This window comes from Epinephelus fuscoguttatus, linkage group LG15, assembly GCF_011397635.1.
Source record: "Epinephelus fuscoguttatus linkage group LG15, E.fuscoguttatus.final_Chr_v1".
NCBI lineage: Eukaryota > Metazoa > Chordata > Actinopteri > Perciformes > Serranidae > Epinephelus > Epinephelus fuscoguttatus.
In genome coordinates this window covers 23,547,224-23,567,833 of record NC_064766.1, presented here as the reverse complement: position 1 = coordinate 23,567,833, position 20,610 = coordinate 23,547,224, and the positions used below count along the sequence as shown (strand labels likewise).

The window sequence follows — 20,610 nt, the reverse complement described above, 5'->3', positions numbered from 1 at the left end:
GCGAAATAATCAGATTCAACATTTAAAGGTGCAGCTATCCTGTTTTTTTGTTAATTATTATCATTTTCTTAACATCATGGCTCATAGGTTTAAGTTTAAAGGTTGTAGCAATGCAGATCTTGCTTTGGAAAAAACGTCCACCAAATAACTTTCTTTTCATTTTTCTTGCTGCCAGAACATTAATAATAATCTAACATTTACGTCCTGCTTCTTTCTAATCTTCCCATCTTTGCTGCTGTCTTTTTTTCCTCTGTCTCTTCTTTTGCGGTGGCGGTATTTGCTTTTGATTCTCCAGAGGAGCCTCCGCCCCGCCCTCCTCAACCATCATTGTTAATCAAGAGTAAGTCTGGTTTCTCTCAGCAGCTCCTCACCCATTGCTCCTGCCCTCTCTGTTCCCTCCTAGCTCCACTCCTCAAAGGTACATCCCATAGTTTTTGGTCTCTTCCTTTGCTTGTCTTTGCAGTGAGTCTATCACCTTCTTTTATTTCCTGTCGTAACATCACTGTCCTCCATCTTTCCACCTCTGTGTCCCTCTAACAGATGTGCAGTGTCTTTGCTGTGCACAACAGGACTAACTCTGAACCTGGAGACTTTGTTTGGAGTGCGTCTTGTATTTTGTTGTGTGACCTTAAAAAGCATCGGTGTCATCACTCTCTGATTGTGTTTCAGTGAAATAATGAACGTACTGTGTGTGTGTGTGTGTGTGTGTGTGTGTGTGTGTGTGTCTCTCCAGAGCCTTGCTACGATCCAGTAAACGACGATGAGGATCTGACTTCGGCAGGACTAAAGAGATTATCGCTTCGTAAAACGGGTTCTGTGAAAGGCTTAAAACTGAAACCTGCTGCCTGGGTCTCTGCCTCCAAACAGAGTGGCGGCCGGATTTCAGGCTCAGGCCACAACCCCAACAGTGAAGTGTCCCTCATTGACTTTGGGGAGGAGTTCCCCTCACCCACACCATCCCCCTCCCCTGTGATTGAAATTCAGATTCCCTCACTGGCAAAGCTAGCGTTGGAAGCAGAGAACATCCTGGACCGGACTCCACCTCAGAGTCCATCTAAATCATTGCCCCGCCCCCTTCACCCAACACCTGTAGTGGACTGGGACGCCCGGCCTTTACCTCCACCCCCAGCCTATGATGATGTAGCCCAAGACGAAGACGATATGGAGGTACGGTAGGAGGTGACACAAACCCCAGGTTGATTCAGTTCAGTTCAGGGGCTTGTGATCGATACAAGATGATATCATCTGCCAATTTAACTCAACCAGTTACAGAAGAAGATGCCATCTCCTTTCACTTAGCATCAATGTTGGATCGCTGAATCAATGCATTGATCCACATTGATGGATTGTTGCACCCCTAATGACACAGTACATTTCACATTGTGCCAGAGTTTAACAGACGTTAGACGTGTATCTCCTGTTCTGATATCAACTACATGGACAGTAACATGTACTGAAGTTGTAAATCTTGTTTCTCCTCTAAGGTGAGCTCCATCAACAGCTCGGAGCAGCAGCATGAAGAGGAGCAGAGTGAAGTCCATAACCCAGATGAGACTCTCTACTCTGGACAGAAGGTGGAGTGTGACGCTCTTGTCTCCAGGGGTCCAGACAGATCAGGCCTGGAGGACAACCTGTTTCTCCCCAGCAAGCAGAGCCAAGGTCTGTCCACCTCCTTCTCCCAGTCAGCAGAGATCTTCCAGGAACTCCAGCAGGAGTGCATGAGAAGGCTCAATGTACCGAGTGGAAGTGCTGCACGGTCAAGCTCGCCATCCCAGAGCTCAGTCTCATGTCCTCAGACTCCACAGACACAGGAGGGACACCAGAGTGTCTTCTCCTCCAATGAGGACAGACCCCAGATCCCCCCACGTGTCCCCATCCCCCCTCGCCCCATAAAGAGGGGTGACTACACATCTGCTCGTTGGTCAAGGGATCTCTCCCTGTCACCGACGCCAGCTGACCCCATAGAGGAGGTTTCAGGCTCAAACCAGGAACGACCACCTATGATCCCTCCCAGGGACCCTTTGTCCCAGCCGGGCTCCAGGACTCCCAGCCCCATGGGCCTGGTAGTGGGCTCCCCCCAGCAGAGAGTGTACTCTGTCAGCCCCACCACCATGCAGGCTCCTCTTACCTCCTGCCCCCCCACACACACCTACGGCTCCTACCTCTCCACATCTCCGGGTAAACTCATGCCTACCACACACAGCTTTGCCTCAGATCCTAAATATGCTGCACCCAAAGTGATCCAGGCGCAGGCGCAGGGGAAGGACGCCGCCAGCAAGGGCCCCTGTATCCTCCCCATTGTCCGCGATGGACGTAAAGTCAGTAACACTCACTATTACCTTCTACCAGAGCGGCCCCCGTACCTTGACCGCTACGACCGCTTCTTCAGGGAGGCAGAGAGCCTGCCTGCCAGCGGTGTGGAGGAGAGGCCTTTACGGCAAGCTAACACCGCCACCGTCAGACCCATGGTGGTCAGCAGCCAGACTCTCCATGGACACACCCAGGGACAGGGGCTTGTCCAGCCAGGCGAGCTGAAGGCTAATTTCTCCTCCAACAATAACAGCAGTCTGGGTGGGCTTCGGTCAGGGATGAAGACATCAGTTAGTCTCCCTCGCGTCTGCTCAGACGGGCTGACAGCGGCGGCAGTCACTGCTTCCTGCATCAGGACAGACGGTGGATGGAACTCAGCTGACAGGGTCAAAATGGTAAGGCCGGAGATATTTAGATTGCCTTTTGTAACTTATGATTTGAAATATACTGTGTATAATTCTATGATTTATATCGTCTCCTGAAAGGTATTTATTGCTGCAGTAATTAAAGTGCTAAGTCTGCTCACTCTCTCTCTCATGATGGATGGTTTAGCTGCAATATGAAGTTGACCTCATGTCCTCCTTAAAGGAAAACTTCAATATCCTTAAACTTAGACAACTTTTTCCCAGGTTTTAGTGTCTAAGTGACTAATGGGAACAACCATTTCTTAAAATTGGGCCAGTATTAAGAGAGAGCTGCAGAAGGCAGAAAGAGGCTGCAGAGTAATCAGTTGGGGCATTTGGTATCGTCAATTTATGTTGACTATAAGTGTTTGTTTTTTGGTCACTGACAGGCTCAGATTGTGATTGTAAGTGACTGACAGCATTATGGAAAGCACCTCTTCAGAGAAATGAAGTGTTTTCTTTACTATTTGCTCAATCTTGTCTGTTAGTTATTGTGTGAAACCAAGTCCTGCTCGAGGAAAGTCTCGTTGTGAAATCAGGCAAGGAGTCACTTGTTGCAGGAGGACAACTGTAGAAACGTTAAGTGAGAGCTGGAGTTGTGTTGGTGTGTTGGAGTCAGGGCTCGACAGTGCCAGTATTTCACATGCATTTGCCCCCTAAAATAAATACATATGCAAACCTGAAAAATCATTTACAAGCACAGTGTGACGAAAATGACTCAGACAGAAGGCATCCATCTCTGTATTTAATGTTAAGCATAAATGAGTTCAAATTTCTCGGGGTCTTGTTCACGAGCGAGGGTAGAATGGAGTGTGAGATGGATTGGCGGTTCGGTGCGGCTTCTGCAGTGATGCGGGCGCTGCGCCGGCCCATTGTGGTGAAGAGGGAGCTGAGCCAGAAGGCCAAGCTTTCAATTTCCTGGTCTATCTACGGTCTAACCCTCACCGAACTCTGGGTAGTGATCGAGAGTATGAGATCGCAGATACAAGCGGCTGAAATAGGTTTCCTCTGTAGGGTGGCTGGGCTCAGCCTTAGAGATAGGGTAAGGAGCTCAGACATCTAGAAGGAGCTCGGAGTAGAGCTGCTGCTCCTTTGCATCGAAAGGGGTCAGTTGAGGTGGTTTGGGCATCTGATCAGGATTCCTCCTGGGCGCCTCCTGTTGGAGGCGCCCACTGGTAGGAGGCCCCGGGGCAGACCCAGAACACGCTGGAGGGATTACATATTTCATCTGGCCTGGGAACACCTTGGGGTCCCCCAGGAGGAGCTGGAAAGCGTTGCTGGGGAGAGAGATGTCTGGGGTGCTTTGCTCGGCCTGCTGCCTCCGTGACCCGGCCCAGGATAAGTGGATAAAAATGGATAGATGGATGGATGGATGAGCCCTTAGAATAACAATCTGAACCTGTCAGTGGCAAAAACAAGCTCTATTAGTGGACGTACATTGATACCAAATGCTCCAAGTGCTGCCCTCTCACCCAACACAGGACCAACTTAAAAAATAGTTATCTCCACACAAAAACACAAGAAAATAGGGTTTAAAAGGGATAAGAAGTACAGTTCCTAAATTAGATTGTCAGCTGTTCTTTGTTTGTGATCACTAGTGTGAGAGAGTTCGGCTTTATAATAGTGAGATGAAGCTAAAAGCTGAACCATCAGTGCGATGTTCAGTTTAATACAGCAGGATCGATTTTAAATGAAATGTTATAGATTGCGGTGCATATTTGATATATTACTTGCTTGACTCCTCAGTTGAAACTTGTGTATTCTCGCAGTTAATTAACCTTTTGAATGTGTACATGTAAATATTAACATTATGATGTACAGTATGCTACATTCGCCTGTACTCTAAACACAAGAGGGAAACAGACAGTAATTTTTATTGGTCGTCCACTCGGACCACAGCTTGTAGTGAAAATAGTGTGTGTATATGTGTGCGTTTCCCCTTTTGGTAGAGACAGAGAAAGAGCAATTTGCAATTTCATTTTCAATGCAATTGCTCAAATATGTCATAATTGAACAGATAACCTCCCTATTCAACTTCAAATCATTATCAGAACCAAATTATGATTGATGTGTAACAGCACAATAACATTTTCAGACTGGAGCTGAACTTATGAAAGCGGATGAAACAGACTAATTAAACAAAGTTGCTTTTGAATATTATTTCAGCACAAAACTTTATGGCATAAAAACACTTTTTTTTTCATTAGCGTCACAATGAAAAAATGTGAATTCAATTTAAAAGACAAGGAACCAGAGTTTGATTGATTCTTTTTTTGCTGGTCAATTGATCCTGACACCAATTGAACCTGATTTGACTGGAGGCAGGATCACTGCAAAACACCAAACACTCCACATCGATCAGGCACTTGGCATTTTGTAGTGGACACTGAGATGTGTGGCTGCACACGAGGGGCAGTGGGAATGTGGCATTGTAAATAAACTGTGCTGCAAAGAGTTCAATGCAAGAAGCAGACGTGCACTAAACATTCACAAGCTTCACTGCCAGTGAATGGGAAGTGCATCACAAGCAGGAACACAGTCTTAGCGTTAGCTTGGTGAAATTAGAGTTAGCTTTAAAGAACACTTCACCCTCAAAAATGATAATAACCAAAGAAACATCATCTTTTCAAGTAGAACAGAGATTTAAGGCCTACTTGATTTTCAGATTTGGAAGTGTTTGTACATAAGTTGATACAGATGATGTCATCTTAACACAAGCAGCCGTGTGTGGCGCTGCTGAGTGTTGCTGGATGTTGCAGATACTTACACTGTTGATGTTGTGTTATTGATTCAGGTGCAGGAGGCAGTGCACGGTGTCACAATAGAGGAGTGCCAAGCCGCCCTCCAGAACCACAACTGGAATGTCCAGAAAGCTATTTATTATCTAAAGGTGAGAATGTTCATCATCATTACACTATAAAAACACACTGCAGCCCATTACTATAAAACTATATATTGTTTCACTTGGGAATCCAAAATCAGAAAAAAGTAGCAACAGTTTTGTGTGAAAGAAAATAAATCCTGTGCCAAATATAGGCGTGCTGATTTCAGTGATTTATCACAAAAAAATATCAAAATCAAATTAAGTTCACGGCCCGTTTTTTCATTTTCAATTTCCGACTTGAGCAGAAAATCTTAAGCCCAAAATAAACAAGCTGTTATTTGTTTTTGTTCTGAATTTGGGATTCTTCATTGAAATTGAAAAGAAAATGTGACACATGAATTTTAGACATGCCACCCTTCATATTGTCTCAATGTGTATTAATGGTTCCTTTCTTAGAATGTAAAAAAGGCTAAAAACTTATAATATTTAGTTTATGATTTGCACAATTAAAACTCAAAAAAGGCAAGGAAAAAGAATAACGCAATACAGTGCAGGGAGAAGCAAAAAACCCAGAGGGTTCATTTGAAGCCTCCACCTAATAAACATTTTCACAAAGTTATTAAAAACTCAAAAGTACATTAAAAAAAGGATGAATAAATTAATTAAGTTTTGAGAAGGCCACTCTATTTTTTTTTTTAAACCAACTGATTAGAGGTTAAAGGAGAAGTAATTATTTAATTTAGTTTAGTTTAATTAACAAGGGACAGTGCAAATTAATAAATAAACACGGTATAGAAAATGTCAGAATTAGCCAAAAGGCTTTTTTCCATCTGTGGTGTTGTTAATAAATTACAACAAACAAACAAAAAAACAAAATGAGACAGAAAAGAAATATGTAACAGGGCATACAGTTTAAGGGTGTGTTCACACCAGGATAGTCCGGGGGACTCGGTTCAATTGGGCGGGGAATGCCAAAAAATTTCAGACCTTCATTTGATTTGGTTCACTTTCTCACTGACCAAACCGCCTGGACAACGTCACGCAGTTACAACAGCTGCTTGTTAGGGGGCGGTATTGCCCGAAATGACCACTGACCAGGAAGGAAAAAAAGCATGAGGAAGAAGAAAACCCGGCTCATCGATTGGCCAGGACCGAAAACGGAAATCCATCCCCTTCAGCCGGCTTGGTCACCACAAAAACACCAAATACCAAAAGGCACTGTGCTCTCGGTCACTTCCTCTCTTTGGTTCGCTGGATAGTCCAGCATTGCATTTCCCACTGTAAGGAAACCGCACCAGGGTTCACTGAACTGAGACCCCCAGTTTTCAAGCGGACCAGAGTTCGCTCGTTTGGTCTGCACCAGAGTTCCAATGAGAATTCACACCACTCCAAACGAACCGAACTATCCGTGGAAGCGGACCAGGGTTCGTTTAAAATGGACCAAATAGTGCCAGTGTGAATGCGTCCCTAAAAGACGTCTTTGAACACATCAACAAGAAATGATTTTAACATGATTTTTTAATCACAAGAATTTAATGATCATCAAAAGTGTGAATCAGTGTTAAAATCTGAGGCAAAGTTGATGCAGTGTTAAAGGACATACAAGTTTTAAAAAGAGTTCAGTGCTTACACGTTTATGTATTAATTGATGTATTCAGTTATATTTTTGACACATCTGATTACCCTTTACTACCTCTTGTTAGTTTTTGTGCTCATAGTGTTAAGTTCAGGACATGAGATAAATACTTACATAGTCAGGAGCAAATAAAAACAATATTAGTCCCAAAGTGTTAATAAAAGTAAACTGTCACACAGGAAGTCAAACTAAGCTGGTTAAACAAAACTTTACGCAGCATAATGGACCGCAATCATTTAATACCCCATCAGAATAAAGACCTAATAAAGTGGATGTTTATGTCGCAGCGTTGCAGTTACTAACAGAGAAGCAGAGTCATCAGGGGTAAACACTGCTGAGCTGCAGATGGGTCCTCAGAGATCCACATCACTGCAGCTCAGGTCACAACTTCACTCCTGCTCTGTAATTTTTTTTTTTTTTTGTACAGGATATGACTTCAAACAGGTCGTCATTCAAAGTTGCTGAATGTTGTTTTTTACTTTATTAGTTCACATCAAGAAATGATAAGAGTAACTTGAACCTTGAGGGAGGATCAGGTCATTACTGGTGCAATGAGCTGACTATAAATAAAAAGAAAACAGCCTATAGATTCACTGATGTGTCTCCAGCAGTGTTCAGCACCGTTAGCCGCCTGTGTTCGGGGCCACTGTGGCAGGATGGAGGAGGTGTGTGGATGGCAGTGGACACAAGGGAACACTCAAGCGCTCCTTAATAGTGGAGGCAAAGTTTAGACGATACAGAGGAGACGCTGAGCTCGTATTATGATGGACATAATATTACAGTGTGCTCACTGCTGCTGCAACACACTCTCATGAAGGAGTTAAAGGAAGATGCAGCTCTTTTCTATGACGGTCCCTGACAGTGTGACCCTGCTTTATTGTCCCATCTCATCCCTCCTATTCGTCCCTCCTGCTGGCTCCTTTGAACACCTGTGTTTTAACTTTGTTATCCATCTCTCTGCAGGTGGAGCAGTTGTTCTGTTTGGGTCTGAGGAGCAAGTCAGAGTGTCTAAAGCTGCTGGAGATGTGTGACTGGAACCTGGAGGTGGCCAGCACTCAGATGTTAGATAACTATGGATCCACAACAAGACAGAGGTACTGTGTCCTGTAGCTTTGTTTGCTGAACTTTGGGCCATGACATCCCACATGGAGTCTGTAACTTTTAATGGGTTGTTCTCTCGTGTCACTGGCGAGCAATGACTATCCATCCATCCGACTTATTAAATACTTAGGCTTTGTCACTGCATACAGCACCAAGAGACTTTAATGTACATTTAAAGGAAAACTTCACACCCCAAATGACAAGGTGTGTATCAGTTGCTCACCCTGTGCTAGGCTGAATTAGTTAAGAAAACTGTTTTCTCATGCCTCCGCTGTGAAGCCATAGGGGTCCACATTTAACTACAGCAAAACTATACCAAAACATGACTTTAAGGACTCTCAAACAACTTGTGCAGTATAATCCAAATATTATTTATCAGGTCATGAGCTCAGTACTTAGCAAACAGACGGCCTTTTCCAACGGGGAACTGAACACAAAGTGAAACTCACCTGAGCTCTCTTCAAAGCCAGACTCCATTGACAAAAACAGTATTTTTTTCTCGCTGAACACAGGAGCTGCTGGTCTACCACTGCCTCCATCAGTTAGTCAGTTTGTGTTATTGTGTGACTTTGGTATTTTAAAGGGTCAGTTTGGATACACAAAAGTCACACAATAACACAAACAGACTGACTGATGGAGGCAGTGGTAGACCAGCAGCTCCTGTGTTCAGCGAGGCAAAATTCTTACTTTTGTCAATGGAGTCTTACATTGAAGAGAGAGAGAGCTCAGATAAATCCTCTCTAACTCCGCCAGGACGCTGACGTCCTTGCTCCCCCCCCCCCCTCTGTTAAATAGTATCTCCCAGGCACACTACGTCATCAAACCATGTGATGTTTGGTATTGCCGGATTCAGGAAGCTCTCGACTTTTCAAAACTAACATCATTTTTCTTTTATTTATTATGTATTTCGCACCAGAGCAGCCTAAACACAAGAAGTCCAAAATCACGATGACAAGTCATGTCATGCCGTTTTTCAACGGGAAAAGTAAAGGATTACTCGCGATCTATTATAAAAGGTACCAGTCTCACTCCTACCACTATTTTTGGCTGAGATATACTGTCTAGAAAGTGGGATCATAACTTTCACGTTTCATATGGCTTTATTTGGTGATATTTTATGGTGTTTCTATGTCAAAAACAACATCAGCTATCATAATGACACCTGATTTCAATAAGGTACAATGTTAGAAGCTGGCTGAGTGTTGTTTGATCACTGATAATACTGTTTTGAAGCGGAGTGACCGACCTTTTGGAGCTCTGCCTGGATCCTTTCATGGAAAAAACACTGTAGAATGGTCATAATTTGAGCAATCTTCTTCAAATTTGAAATGAGTGTTCATTGATAGTGTGCCTACAGCCCCACAGCGTCATTTACCTGCACAGATGAAGACACAGACAATTATTCATCCTGAAAATCATTTTTATTTTATCTTTGGCAAAATCTTCAACTTTTTACTGACTTCAGTGGCCCATTACTCTAACTCTGTATCCCCTAGGTTCAGACGCTACAGTCATTTTAATTTGGGTGTGTCATTTTAGGCGTTTTTGCTACAAAATGGGGGTGGAGTGCAAGAGGATAAGGTTCACTTTTTGTTCTGTTCACCGTCGGAAAGGGCTGTCTGTTTGAGAAGCACTGAGCGTACAAATGCATAAATGAAACTAGGGCTGGGTGATATAGACAAAAATTCATATCAGTATTTTCAGGCTGACTGGCGATACACAATGTATATCTCAGTATTTTCTACAAAATGAGGTACATGTTTTCAGTAGCAAATCAAAGCCACATTTAAGATGTCACATGCACTTTTATTTAAACAGACTCTGATCAAAATAAAATGCAGACAGGGATTTTTTTCCCGTTTGAAAATATACAGCTGCACAACATGTCAATGAAAAATTGTATAAAATAAACTTTTTGCACACATCACTGGAGCTACAGAGGTTTAAAGGGTTGCAGCACAGGACACAAAACTGTAACATGAGTATAAAAGTATCAAGTAGGTTTGAAACAATTAAAAATCTTTGTGAGGGAGTTAAAAAATCATTTTCCATCTGTTGGCCTTTCAAATGAATCTAATGCTGGAAAATAATATAAATATTTTATTTATTTAGGTTATTGATCTCATTCATGCACCGCATCAACAGAGAGGCCGAGGGAGGGAAGGAGAGACTCGCTGTCTGCATCTTGTATATGAAATTAACCGTCATCCAGGCGCTGTCTCAGTGTCACACATTAGACTACAGCTACCAAGAAGATCAGCAATGCGCTATGAACCACCTCGCAAACAAACGCTCACCTGACACGATCAAGCAGCTCTGTCTCCCACACATGCAGCACAGTGCTGTACTGCACATGTACTATTACGGTCATTTCATCCATCACAGACTGAGTTAGCATAGCACGTTCAACACGTAGACCGATGTCTCACTGCAGATTGAACAGAGGAGCAGCTCTGTGACAGAGGAGAGATTGCTGGCATTATGCGATGCAACGTAACCCTGTATCGATACAAATGGTGTTGTCTAAATTTATATCTTGTTTGAAAATGTATATCCATATATCGTACATAGCCATTATATCGCCCAGCCGTAAATGAGACTTTGATCATACCAGACAACTTGTGTACATTTGTAAACAGCTGTTATAATATAGCTTTGCAGATGTTAAACATGGACCCCGATGAAGTTCATCAAGAATTTTCTCTGTTCTTGCAAGAAAAACATTTTCTTCATGAATTCAGTGTAACACAGGGTGAGTTATTGATGTACAAATGGTCATTTTGGGGTGAATTATTCTTTTAAGACTTGGCCCAGATGTTTCATATTGCATCTGTGGCATTTTGTCTGTCAGTGTGACGGTTAAGCTCATTGAGCACGTCTGGCCGTTCTGTCACTCAAGACGTTGCTCCACATGATGGCACGGGGTAACCTTCGTCACATCTGTCTTTGGACAACACATCATTTAAATATCTGGTTCCTAGCTCAACCTAATTGCTGACAGTGTTCCCTCCACCAAAATGATTTATTGTAAGTTACCTGAAAAAGTTAATAGCAGACATAAACAGCAGGCAGACAGGCAGCAGACTGATGCAATCATGGTGTGCTCCATTAATGAGGCTAAGAATCATATTTGGCTGCTAGACTGAGAAAGTTTTCTGCTGTGCTGATCTTTTCTATAGAATTTTATATATATATATGATACAAATTTTTCCTCTCACCTGTGGAGAGGTCTAGACTGTTATGGTGTGAGTTGCAGAACGTTGGCACTCTGCTCCGAAAAATACATTTGAAAAGCTCAACATCAATGTTTGTTTCCAGAAATCATGACCTGGTTACTCAAGATAATCCACAGACCTTGTTGTGTCTTGGGGGGGGGGGATAATATAATGGTAGAGGAAACACTGGGGTATTATCGTGAACAAGATGATATAGCACACACCTATTTGTAACATGTCAAAATCATTTTTACGAGTGAAAACTAAATCACTACTTGTCTGCCCTTTGTATCCCTATTAAATGTTAAAAGGGCTGGCCATAGTGTGAATCTACTCTGATACATGAGGCTCAAGACAATGATAGAAAAAAATTGCGTCCTCCTCGGCTCAGCTGCAACAGTAGTTAGCTCAGTGTTTCTAGGTGAGCTAGCAATAGATTCACACTTCCTTCTGCACGATGATACAGTTGGTGGGTGTAGTTCGGTAGAAAGAAAATTGTTCCCACATGAAACTGCTCACAACACGGTCTGTGGATTATCTTGAGTAACCAGGTCATGATTTCTGGAAAGAGACATTGATGTTGAGTTTTAAAAATGTATTTTTTTGGCGCTTTGAGCACCACAAGCTGAGTGCCATCTAGTTCCATTATATTGGAGAGAAGGCAGACACCTCTACGGCTGATATCTGCAATACTCGGCAACTCACAGCAAAACAATCTAGACTGATGAGAAGCACTGTAGGTAAGAGGAAAAATATGTATATTTGACTTTGGAAGTCAAGGTCTCTCTTCTAAGATAATGTAAATATCATTAAAGTTCATTTTTGAGGATTTATTATTTCATCTCGTGATATTTTTTCGATCTAATCTAAAGCTTCTTTATATTTGCAGACGGTGACAGAGATCAGAAGCCTCCGAGCTCTGATTGGAACTTCATCCTCAGTCAAACATCATCAGAGGAGGTGAATCTGCTCCTGACCGTTCCCATACACGCTTCAGACACGCCTCCAATCAGAAGACTGTTATCTGACCACAGAAGAATCAAGCACAGTTTCACGAACTAGCACAAAATACCAAACTTTACGACGGCTCCATTCGTACTAAACAGGGACAAAAGACTTCAGCCTGGGAGCAAAAAATATTTGGTCTGAAAGATATGTGATTGTTGCACTTATTAAGAAATTTATAGACCTCCATGTACGCCCTTTTTTAAGTCGTTCAGAGACAAAAATGACACTTTTTTCAATTTCATTTAGTCAGCCTGAAACATGTCACTCTAACAGGTTCCCAACAGAGTCACAGATCCTGGGTGCTACCATACTGTGTCAGAGCCACTTACTGGTATCCTCACTGCCTCTATTACACTGTTGACCAACTGCAGAGAGACACTCTAACCTTTCTTTTGTTAATGTTAGAGAGCTGGTTTGAACATGAATGTGAAGAGGCCACAATGAGTTAAATAGCACAATCTACACAGTAGGTCCACACTTTCCCACCAGGTCACTGTATTTAGTCAGAATATGCCAAGAACTGGTTCAGTGTGACTGAACAGTGTCAGGATTTAACCGAGATACTGTAGTGTTAACAGATTTTACCTCTGCCACAGAAAAGCACAACAAAATACAAAACTAGAGGCGCACCAATATTTTAGATAAGAATTTAGCTGACAGCCGATACCGATGTTTATTTTGTTTTGTTGTTATTTATTCGCCCCTCTGTACCAGGGAAACAAAGAAATCTTTACATAAAAAAGTCATTCAGCCCTTCATTACACTATCATTAAATGAGCCCAAATCTAATCATACAAATTTATGAAACAACCTTTAAAACAAACAAATTCTTAACATAAAAAACATATTTTAAAAACAAGTGCTTCAAAAGCCATTTCACTATAGTTCCCTCTCTAATATCTATCTTATGTTGCTGTAAAAACAAACAATACAAACACAATAAACAATAGTTTCTCACCAAAAGCTAAATTTTACAAGCTAACATTGAATGCATCATGAGAACATTATTATTTCCCTTCACCCGACACATAGAGCTTGATCGCATCACAATGTAACTCAGTGCAACCTCCGTTAGCTGATAGCGCCGGCTACCAGCCGCTACCAGCTATCGTTAACTTGCTATCCTCCTGCTGATGTCAAAACCCATTTGATGTTCACAGTGTAGCATTATTAGGGAAACGATAGAGTGTGTCCCCTGATAGTGAGTTTACAGGGGAGCTGTGGGTCAGGAGCCAGAAGAATGGCGGTTCAAACCCTGGCTCCTCCAGTTCGCATGTCGAAGTATTATTGGGCAAGATACTGAACCTCAAGTGCTCCTGATGTCTTTGTGAGCACGTGTGAATGGTAACTGAGTAGCATGTGGCACCTTGTACTGTAGCCTCGGGCAACAGTGTGTGAACGTGTGAATGTAAGTAGTGTAAAAGCACTCAGAGTGGTTGGAAGACTTTAAAAGCACTATAGAAGTGCAGGTCCATTTGTCCTTTGTTCCAAAGGTGTCCTGTGGAAGATCTCTGTTTGTCTTAAACATGTTTGCTATTGTCCTCGAGACAACGGGGTGCTGTTAGTCTGGAGCTTTGATTTGTAGCCTGCTCAAAATTGATGGAAATGGTAAATGGACTGCACTTGTATAGCGCCTTCCTAGTCTTCCAATCACTGAACGACTATTATACAGTGACACTGACACCAATAACTACTAAGTGCTTTGTTGTGGGGACACACACCAATTTGCTTTCAGAGCTAATAGACCCACAGAGGATGCCATTGCTACAGCTCCCCACACCACCCTGACCCACCTAGAGCAGCAGGGCAGCTATGTGAGGCTGCTCTTTATTAAAGTGCTGTAACACTACATGTCAAATTCATCCATTCACACACACATTCATACTCTGGTCCCACCTGCTACTCAGTTTTTAAGACACTCACAGCCATCAGTGGCAATTTGGGGTTCAGTATCTTGCTCAAGGATACTTTGACATGTCGACTGGAGCTGACAATGTGTGTCCCAGTGTGACGTGACACAACGGAGAACATCAGCCACTGCCATCTGTCATGTCATCTTATTTGCCGATAGTGGTCAACAGGGCGAATATCGGCTGATAAATCGGTGCATCCCTTTACAGAACTAACACATCATTTGCTCTTTAACAGTTATAAAGAGGGGTGTGGATGAGATGAAGAAAACTGTTTGCTGCTCAAAGACTGTGGAGTCAAGAAAAACATGGAAAAGAAAAATTTCTCTACGATTAGGTAACGCTCATATTCTCCCCCACAAGTGTTGACCTGAATCTAAAGATTTAATGGAAACAGACGATCAGGCAAGCAGTTAGTCCAAGTTCTACTTCTTCTACAGACCCACAAAACTGTCAAATATATAATCAAAGAGTATAAACAATATCCCCTTTATAAAAAATTATGTTTGTTAAGAAAATACTGATAAATTATTTTAATATATTTCAAACACAGTGCTCAGAGACAAAAGAAGACTGTTATGTTCATTACAAGCCACTGTATAAATTATTCAGATGAGTCTCTCCTCACGATAAACACTGATCCATGACTGCCGCCACATGTGGCTCGAGAACAAAAAGGCCACGCAGTCAGTGGAAACTTCCTGCGCCAAGATACAGTCTCTCCTTATTCCTTCCCTCTAAGCACTTTGCCCAAACAGAACTCCTGCACATCAGCTGAAACTCCTGCCAGCTGGGGATTTTCTGCAGACTCCGTTGGCAGCTAATAACAGCAACGTAGTGAAATTCACCCCAAGGCACAGATCCTGTCCCATAATCATCAGTTAAAACCACAACTGTGATATTTTGGTCAGCAGCTTTGGGGGCAATAATTTAACACTGGGAGGACGTGTCAGGTCTGTGCGAACTCACTGCTGGATGTGACAGTACACTTTGTGACTAGGTATTGTTGCAGCGGAGCCCCTCGGCTGTGAACGCAGGAAGCTTGCAGGCATTTTTTTCTCTGGTTTTATTCCTGGGGCCAGATGCACAAAACTCTGCATAGATTCATGACTGTGTACGCACAGACAGAAATGTGCATGTGCATTCTTTTGGTCAAATTTATAAAGCCATGAGTGCACATGCGTCTGTTTTATCTATCTCCATCATTGTGAAACTGAACACAATCTGCACAAGCCCAACCCGGTGTGTCCCCCCCCTCTAAAATTCACTTTCCTTTAGTCAACCACGTCAAAAAAACAATACTTGACAAGCAACTATGGTTGACTCAACACACATGATCTTCAGGTGCTATTGAAAGAAGAACTCTTTGCCAACTGGTACCAAACTATTTAAATGACAATATAAATAATTACCCTTGTGAACTCACTGGCTCTGCGCCCACCGGCCCCTCATGTCCACGGAAACCCCAGTATGTGACAGGTCTGAGCTCAGTTTGCCTGTGCACAAACTTCAAATGGCCTCTGAAAAGCAAATATGGATCCACAACCAGCCGGATATCTGCCTGGGAACATTAAGAGTCTTTGAAGAAAAATAAAAAGTGTGTTTGGAATTTATTTCTAAAGCATGTACAGGACTGATTTTGGGTGACAACCTCCAGTAAAAGCTTTCCTCCCGTGTGCAATAAGGCTGCTGTGAAACCTGTAACCTCCCAGTCTGTCCATCCATCAGTGCCATGCAGCTTTCATCTCTGTCATCGTGTGTCCCAGTAAGTGAAACACAGGAAACACTGTTCTCAGTATAAAGTGTTTGGTGACTCCGATTTCCTCCCCACAGTAGGATGACGTTGTCCTTAAACACTGATCCAGTTTTGCCAGTTTTCCCCTCTGATGTGTGTTTGGGTAAAGCTGACTGTTAACCGGTGCGAGAGGATGACTGGATGTGAGGGTGGCCCCCACAGTCTGTTCATGTGTTGTTTGTCTTTATACCAAGCTGCTGTAGTTGTATTGAAGGACTGAAGTGAACCTTGTGGTGTTATGATCAACCTGAAGCAACATTCTCCTGTTGTGGTGTTGACACTCTGATGTTAGAAATCTCTGTTCAGTTCTCTTTAGCTCTTTGTTACTTCAGATACCGTCTGCTATGTTCAGTCATTCATATCGTTTTTGCTGTTTTTCTTTTCTCCTTCAATCCAACTTGCCATTTCTTCCTCATTTGTAAGTATTTGCTTCCCAGAATGTGTTTTATGTTTAATGCCTACTGTACAGTTGGATTTCATTATTTCTCCTCTCCTGGGTTGATGGAAATGTTCAAGAAAAGTTCATGCTGCCGAATTTATAAATGTATTTTTTATTAAAGAATTAATTATTTTTTACCTCCTTTCTTCTGTTTATTAAATCTGTTTATACGTCACCTGAGATATTTTTGTTAACATGTTCCACACAGCACTCAGATACACAAGAGCTAATTATTAAGGTAAGACCAATACTGTATTAATTAGCATTTAGGTATTTTTAACGGACACTGAGCTGTTTCGGTCCTTTTACTCCACAAAAACAGACACCTATGTTTATATGAGCTCATCAGTTTTTGTTAGTAATACTTATCAAATGTGTAATGGTTAAAGTACTGAAACAAGTAATACATTAATAAATCATCAGAAAAATAATGATGAGAGAATAATCTGTGACCTGATTTGAGTCATTCATCAAGAATCCAAGGGAAGAGTCTACAACGACCCTGATGAAGTCCGTCCTTCAAGTAAGTGTTGCTTTGTGCCAAAAGTTTATATACGACTGTTTAACGAAATTTTGACAACATACTATACTATGACGTTTTTAGTGTGATTTTTTTTTTTCGACATACCAAACTATGACGTTTTTAGTAAGATTTTTTAGACATACTTTCCAATGACGTTTTTAGTGAGATTTTTACGGCATACCTATGACATTTTCAGTGAAATTTTGACGACATGCTATAGGCTACCATGACTTTTTTAGTCAGATTTTTTCGACATATATACTATGACTTTTTTTTTTTAGTGAAATTTTGACGACATATGATGCTATGACTTTTTTAAACTAAATTTTGACATCATGCTATACTATGACGTTTTAAGTGAGATTTTTTTTGGACATTCTATACTATGACTTTTTTTAGTGAAATTTTGACGACATATAATGACTCTTAGTGAGATTTTTACGGCATACTATACTGTGATGCTTTTAGTGTGATTTTTACAACTTACAAAACCATGATGTTTTTAGTGTGATTTTTTTTATAACATACAATACTATGACGTTTTTAGTGAGATTTTTTCGACGTATTATACTATGACTACTATGACTTTTTTAATGAAATTTTGATGCTATACTATACTATGACATCTTTAGAGATCTTTTTTCTACCTACTATGACGTTTTTAGTGAGATTTTGACGACATACGATACTATGACTTTTTTTAAACTAAATTTTGACGTCATGCTATACTATGACGTTTTAAGTGAGATTCTTTGTTGGACATAATATACTATGACATTTTTTAGTGAGATTTTTTTGACATACTACACTATGACTTTTTTAGTGAAATTTTGATGACATACTATACTATGACTTTTTAGTGAGATTGTTTCGACATACTGTACTATGATGTTTTTAGTGAGATTTTTCGACACACTATAATATGCATTTTTTAGTGAAATTTTGACGACATACTATAGTATGACTTCTCTAGTGAGATGTTTTCAACATACTATGACTTTTTTAGAGTGATTTTTTTTGGACATACTATACTATGACTTTTTTGATGAAATTTTGATGATACTATACTATGACATCTTTAGTGAGATTTTTTTCGACATATACTATGACGTTTTTAGTGAAAATTCTATGACATACTATACAATGACTTTTTTTAGTGAGATTTTTGCGACATACTATACTATAACGTTTTTAATGTGATTTTTTTCTTCGACATACTATACTATCATCTTTGTCGCAAAATTTTGACGACATACTACAGTATGACTTTTCTAGTGAGATTTTTTCAACATACTATGACTTTTTTTAGAGTGATTTTTTTTGACATACTATACTATGACTTTTTTGATGATACTATACTATGACATCTTGAGTGAAATTTTTTTCGACATATACTATGACGTTTTTAGTAAGAATTCTACAACATACTATACTATGACTTTTTTAGTGAGATTTTTGTGACATACTACTATGACGTTTTCAGTGAATTTTTGACAACATACTATGACATTTTTAGTGAGATTTATGCGACATACTGTACTACGACTTTTTTTAATGAAATTTTGATGACATACTATCCTATGGCATTTTTACTGTGATTTTTTTTTTTTTTAACATACTACACTATGACTTTTTTAGTGACATTTTGATGACATACTATACTACGACTCTTTTAGTGAGATTTTTACGGCATACCTATGACTTTCCCAGTGAAATTCTGACGACATACTATACTATGACTTTTTTAGTGAGGTTTTTACAGCATACTATATTATGACATCCTTCGTGTAAATTTTTCGACATACTATACCATGACTTCTTTAAGGAAATTTTGAAGACATACTATACTATGATATTGTTAGTAAGATTTCTTCAACATAATATATTATGACTTTTTTAATGTAAATTTTTTGACATACTATACTATGACTTTTTACTGAGGTTTTTACAGCATACTATACTATGACATCTTTAGTGTAAATTTTTCGACATGCTATACTATGACTTCTTCATTGAAATTTTGAAGACCTATTATTATTATTATTAATTTTGAGGACATACTATAATATGACTCTTGGTGAGATTTTTACGGCATACTAACTATACTATGACGTTTTTAGTGAGATTTTTTTCGACATACTATTCTATGACATTTTCTTTGAGAGTTTTTCAACATACTATACTATGACTTCTTTAGTGACATTTTGACGACAAACTATACTATGATGATTTTAGTGACATTTTGGTGACATACTATACTATGACTCCTAAAGTGAGATTTTTACGGCATACTATACTATGACGTTTTTAGTATGATTGTTTTTGACATGCTATACTTTGATGTTTTTTTTGTGAGATTTTGATGACATACTATGACTTTTTTACAGTGAAATTTTGATGACATAGTATACTATGATATTGTTAGTAAGATTTCTTCAACATAATATATTATGATTTTTTTAGTGTAATTTTTTTGACATACTAAACTATGACTTTTTCAATTGAAATTTTGACGACATACTATACTATGACTTTTTAGTGAGGTTTTTACATCATTCTATACTATGATGTTTTTAGTGAGACTTTGACGACATACTTTACTATGACTTTTTTTCAGTGAAATTTTGACGACATACTATACTATGACTCTTAGTAAGATTGTTATGGCATACTATACTATAATGTTTTTAGTGTGATTTTATCAACATACTGTACTATGATGTTTTTAGTGTGATTTTTTCCAACATACTATACTACAACTTTTAGTGACATTTTGATGACATACTGTGACCTTTTTAGTAAGATTTTTTCAACATACTATACCATGACTTTTCAAATGAAATTTTGATGACATACCATATTATGAGTTTTTGGTGAGATTATTTTTCGACATATTATACTATGACTTTTTAGTAAGATTTTTTTCAACATACTATACCATGACTTTTCAAACAAAATTTTGACAACATACACTATGACTTTTTAGTGAAATTGTTTGTTGACATACTTTAACGTTTTTAGTGTGATTTTTTTTCTTCGACATACTATACTATCATCTTTGTAGCGAAATTTTGATGACATACTATGCTATGATGTTTTTAGTGTGATTTTTACAACATACGAAAATAGACGTTCTTAATGAGATTTTTTTCAACATACTATACTCTGACATCTTTAGTGCAAGTTTTTTGACATGCTATTTCTTCTTCAGTGAAATTTTAACAATATACTATACTATGACTTCTTTAATGAGATTTTTTTGACATACTATAATACTATGACTTCTTCAGTGAAATTTTGACGACGTACTATACTATGAATCTTTTAGTGAGATTTTTACAGCATAGTATACTATGTTTTTAGTGTGATTTTACAACATACCATACTATGACGTTTTTAAAGAGATTTTTACGACAAACTATAGCCTACTATGACGTTTCTAGTG

General features: G+C 39.9%; 1 protein-coding gene across 6 annotated transcripts in view; it reads left to right on the top strand.

The window, feature by feature from the left end:
- The window catches only part of tnk2b (tyrosine kinase, non-receptor, 2b), a 101,596-nt gene extending 84,817 nt beyond the window's left edge, over window positions 1–16,779 (top strand). For 3 of the 6 annotated variants that reach the window (XM_049597255.1, XM_049597252.1, XM_049597254.1), the window contains 6 exons: window positions 296–418; window positions 734–1,167; window positions 1,485–2,705; window positions 5,509–5,604; window positions 8,138–8,268; window positions 12,380–16,779. In XM_049597255.1, coding sequence (XP_049453212.1) covers window positions 296–418; window positions 734–1,167; window positions 1,485–2,705; window positions 5,509–5,604; window positions 8,138–8,268; window positions 12,380–12,386 — 2,012 coding nt within the window. In that variant the 3' untranslated portion in view covers window positions 12,387–16,779. The remainder of the gene's footprint in view (window positions 1–295; window positions 419–733; window positions 1,168–1,484; window positions 2,706–5,508; window positions 5,605–8,137; window positions 8,269–12,379) is intronic. The other 3 variants (XM_049597257.1, XM_049597258.1, XM_049597256.1) reach the window with 2 other exon arrangements.
- The last annotated feature ends 3,831 nt before the right edge of the window (window positions 16,780–20,610 follow it).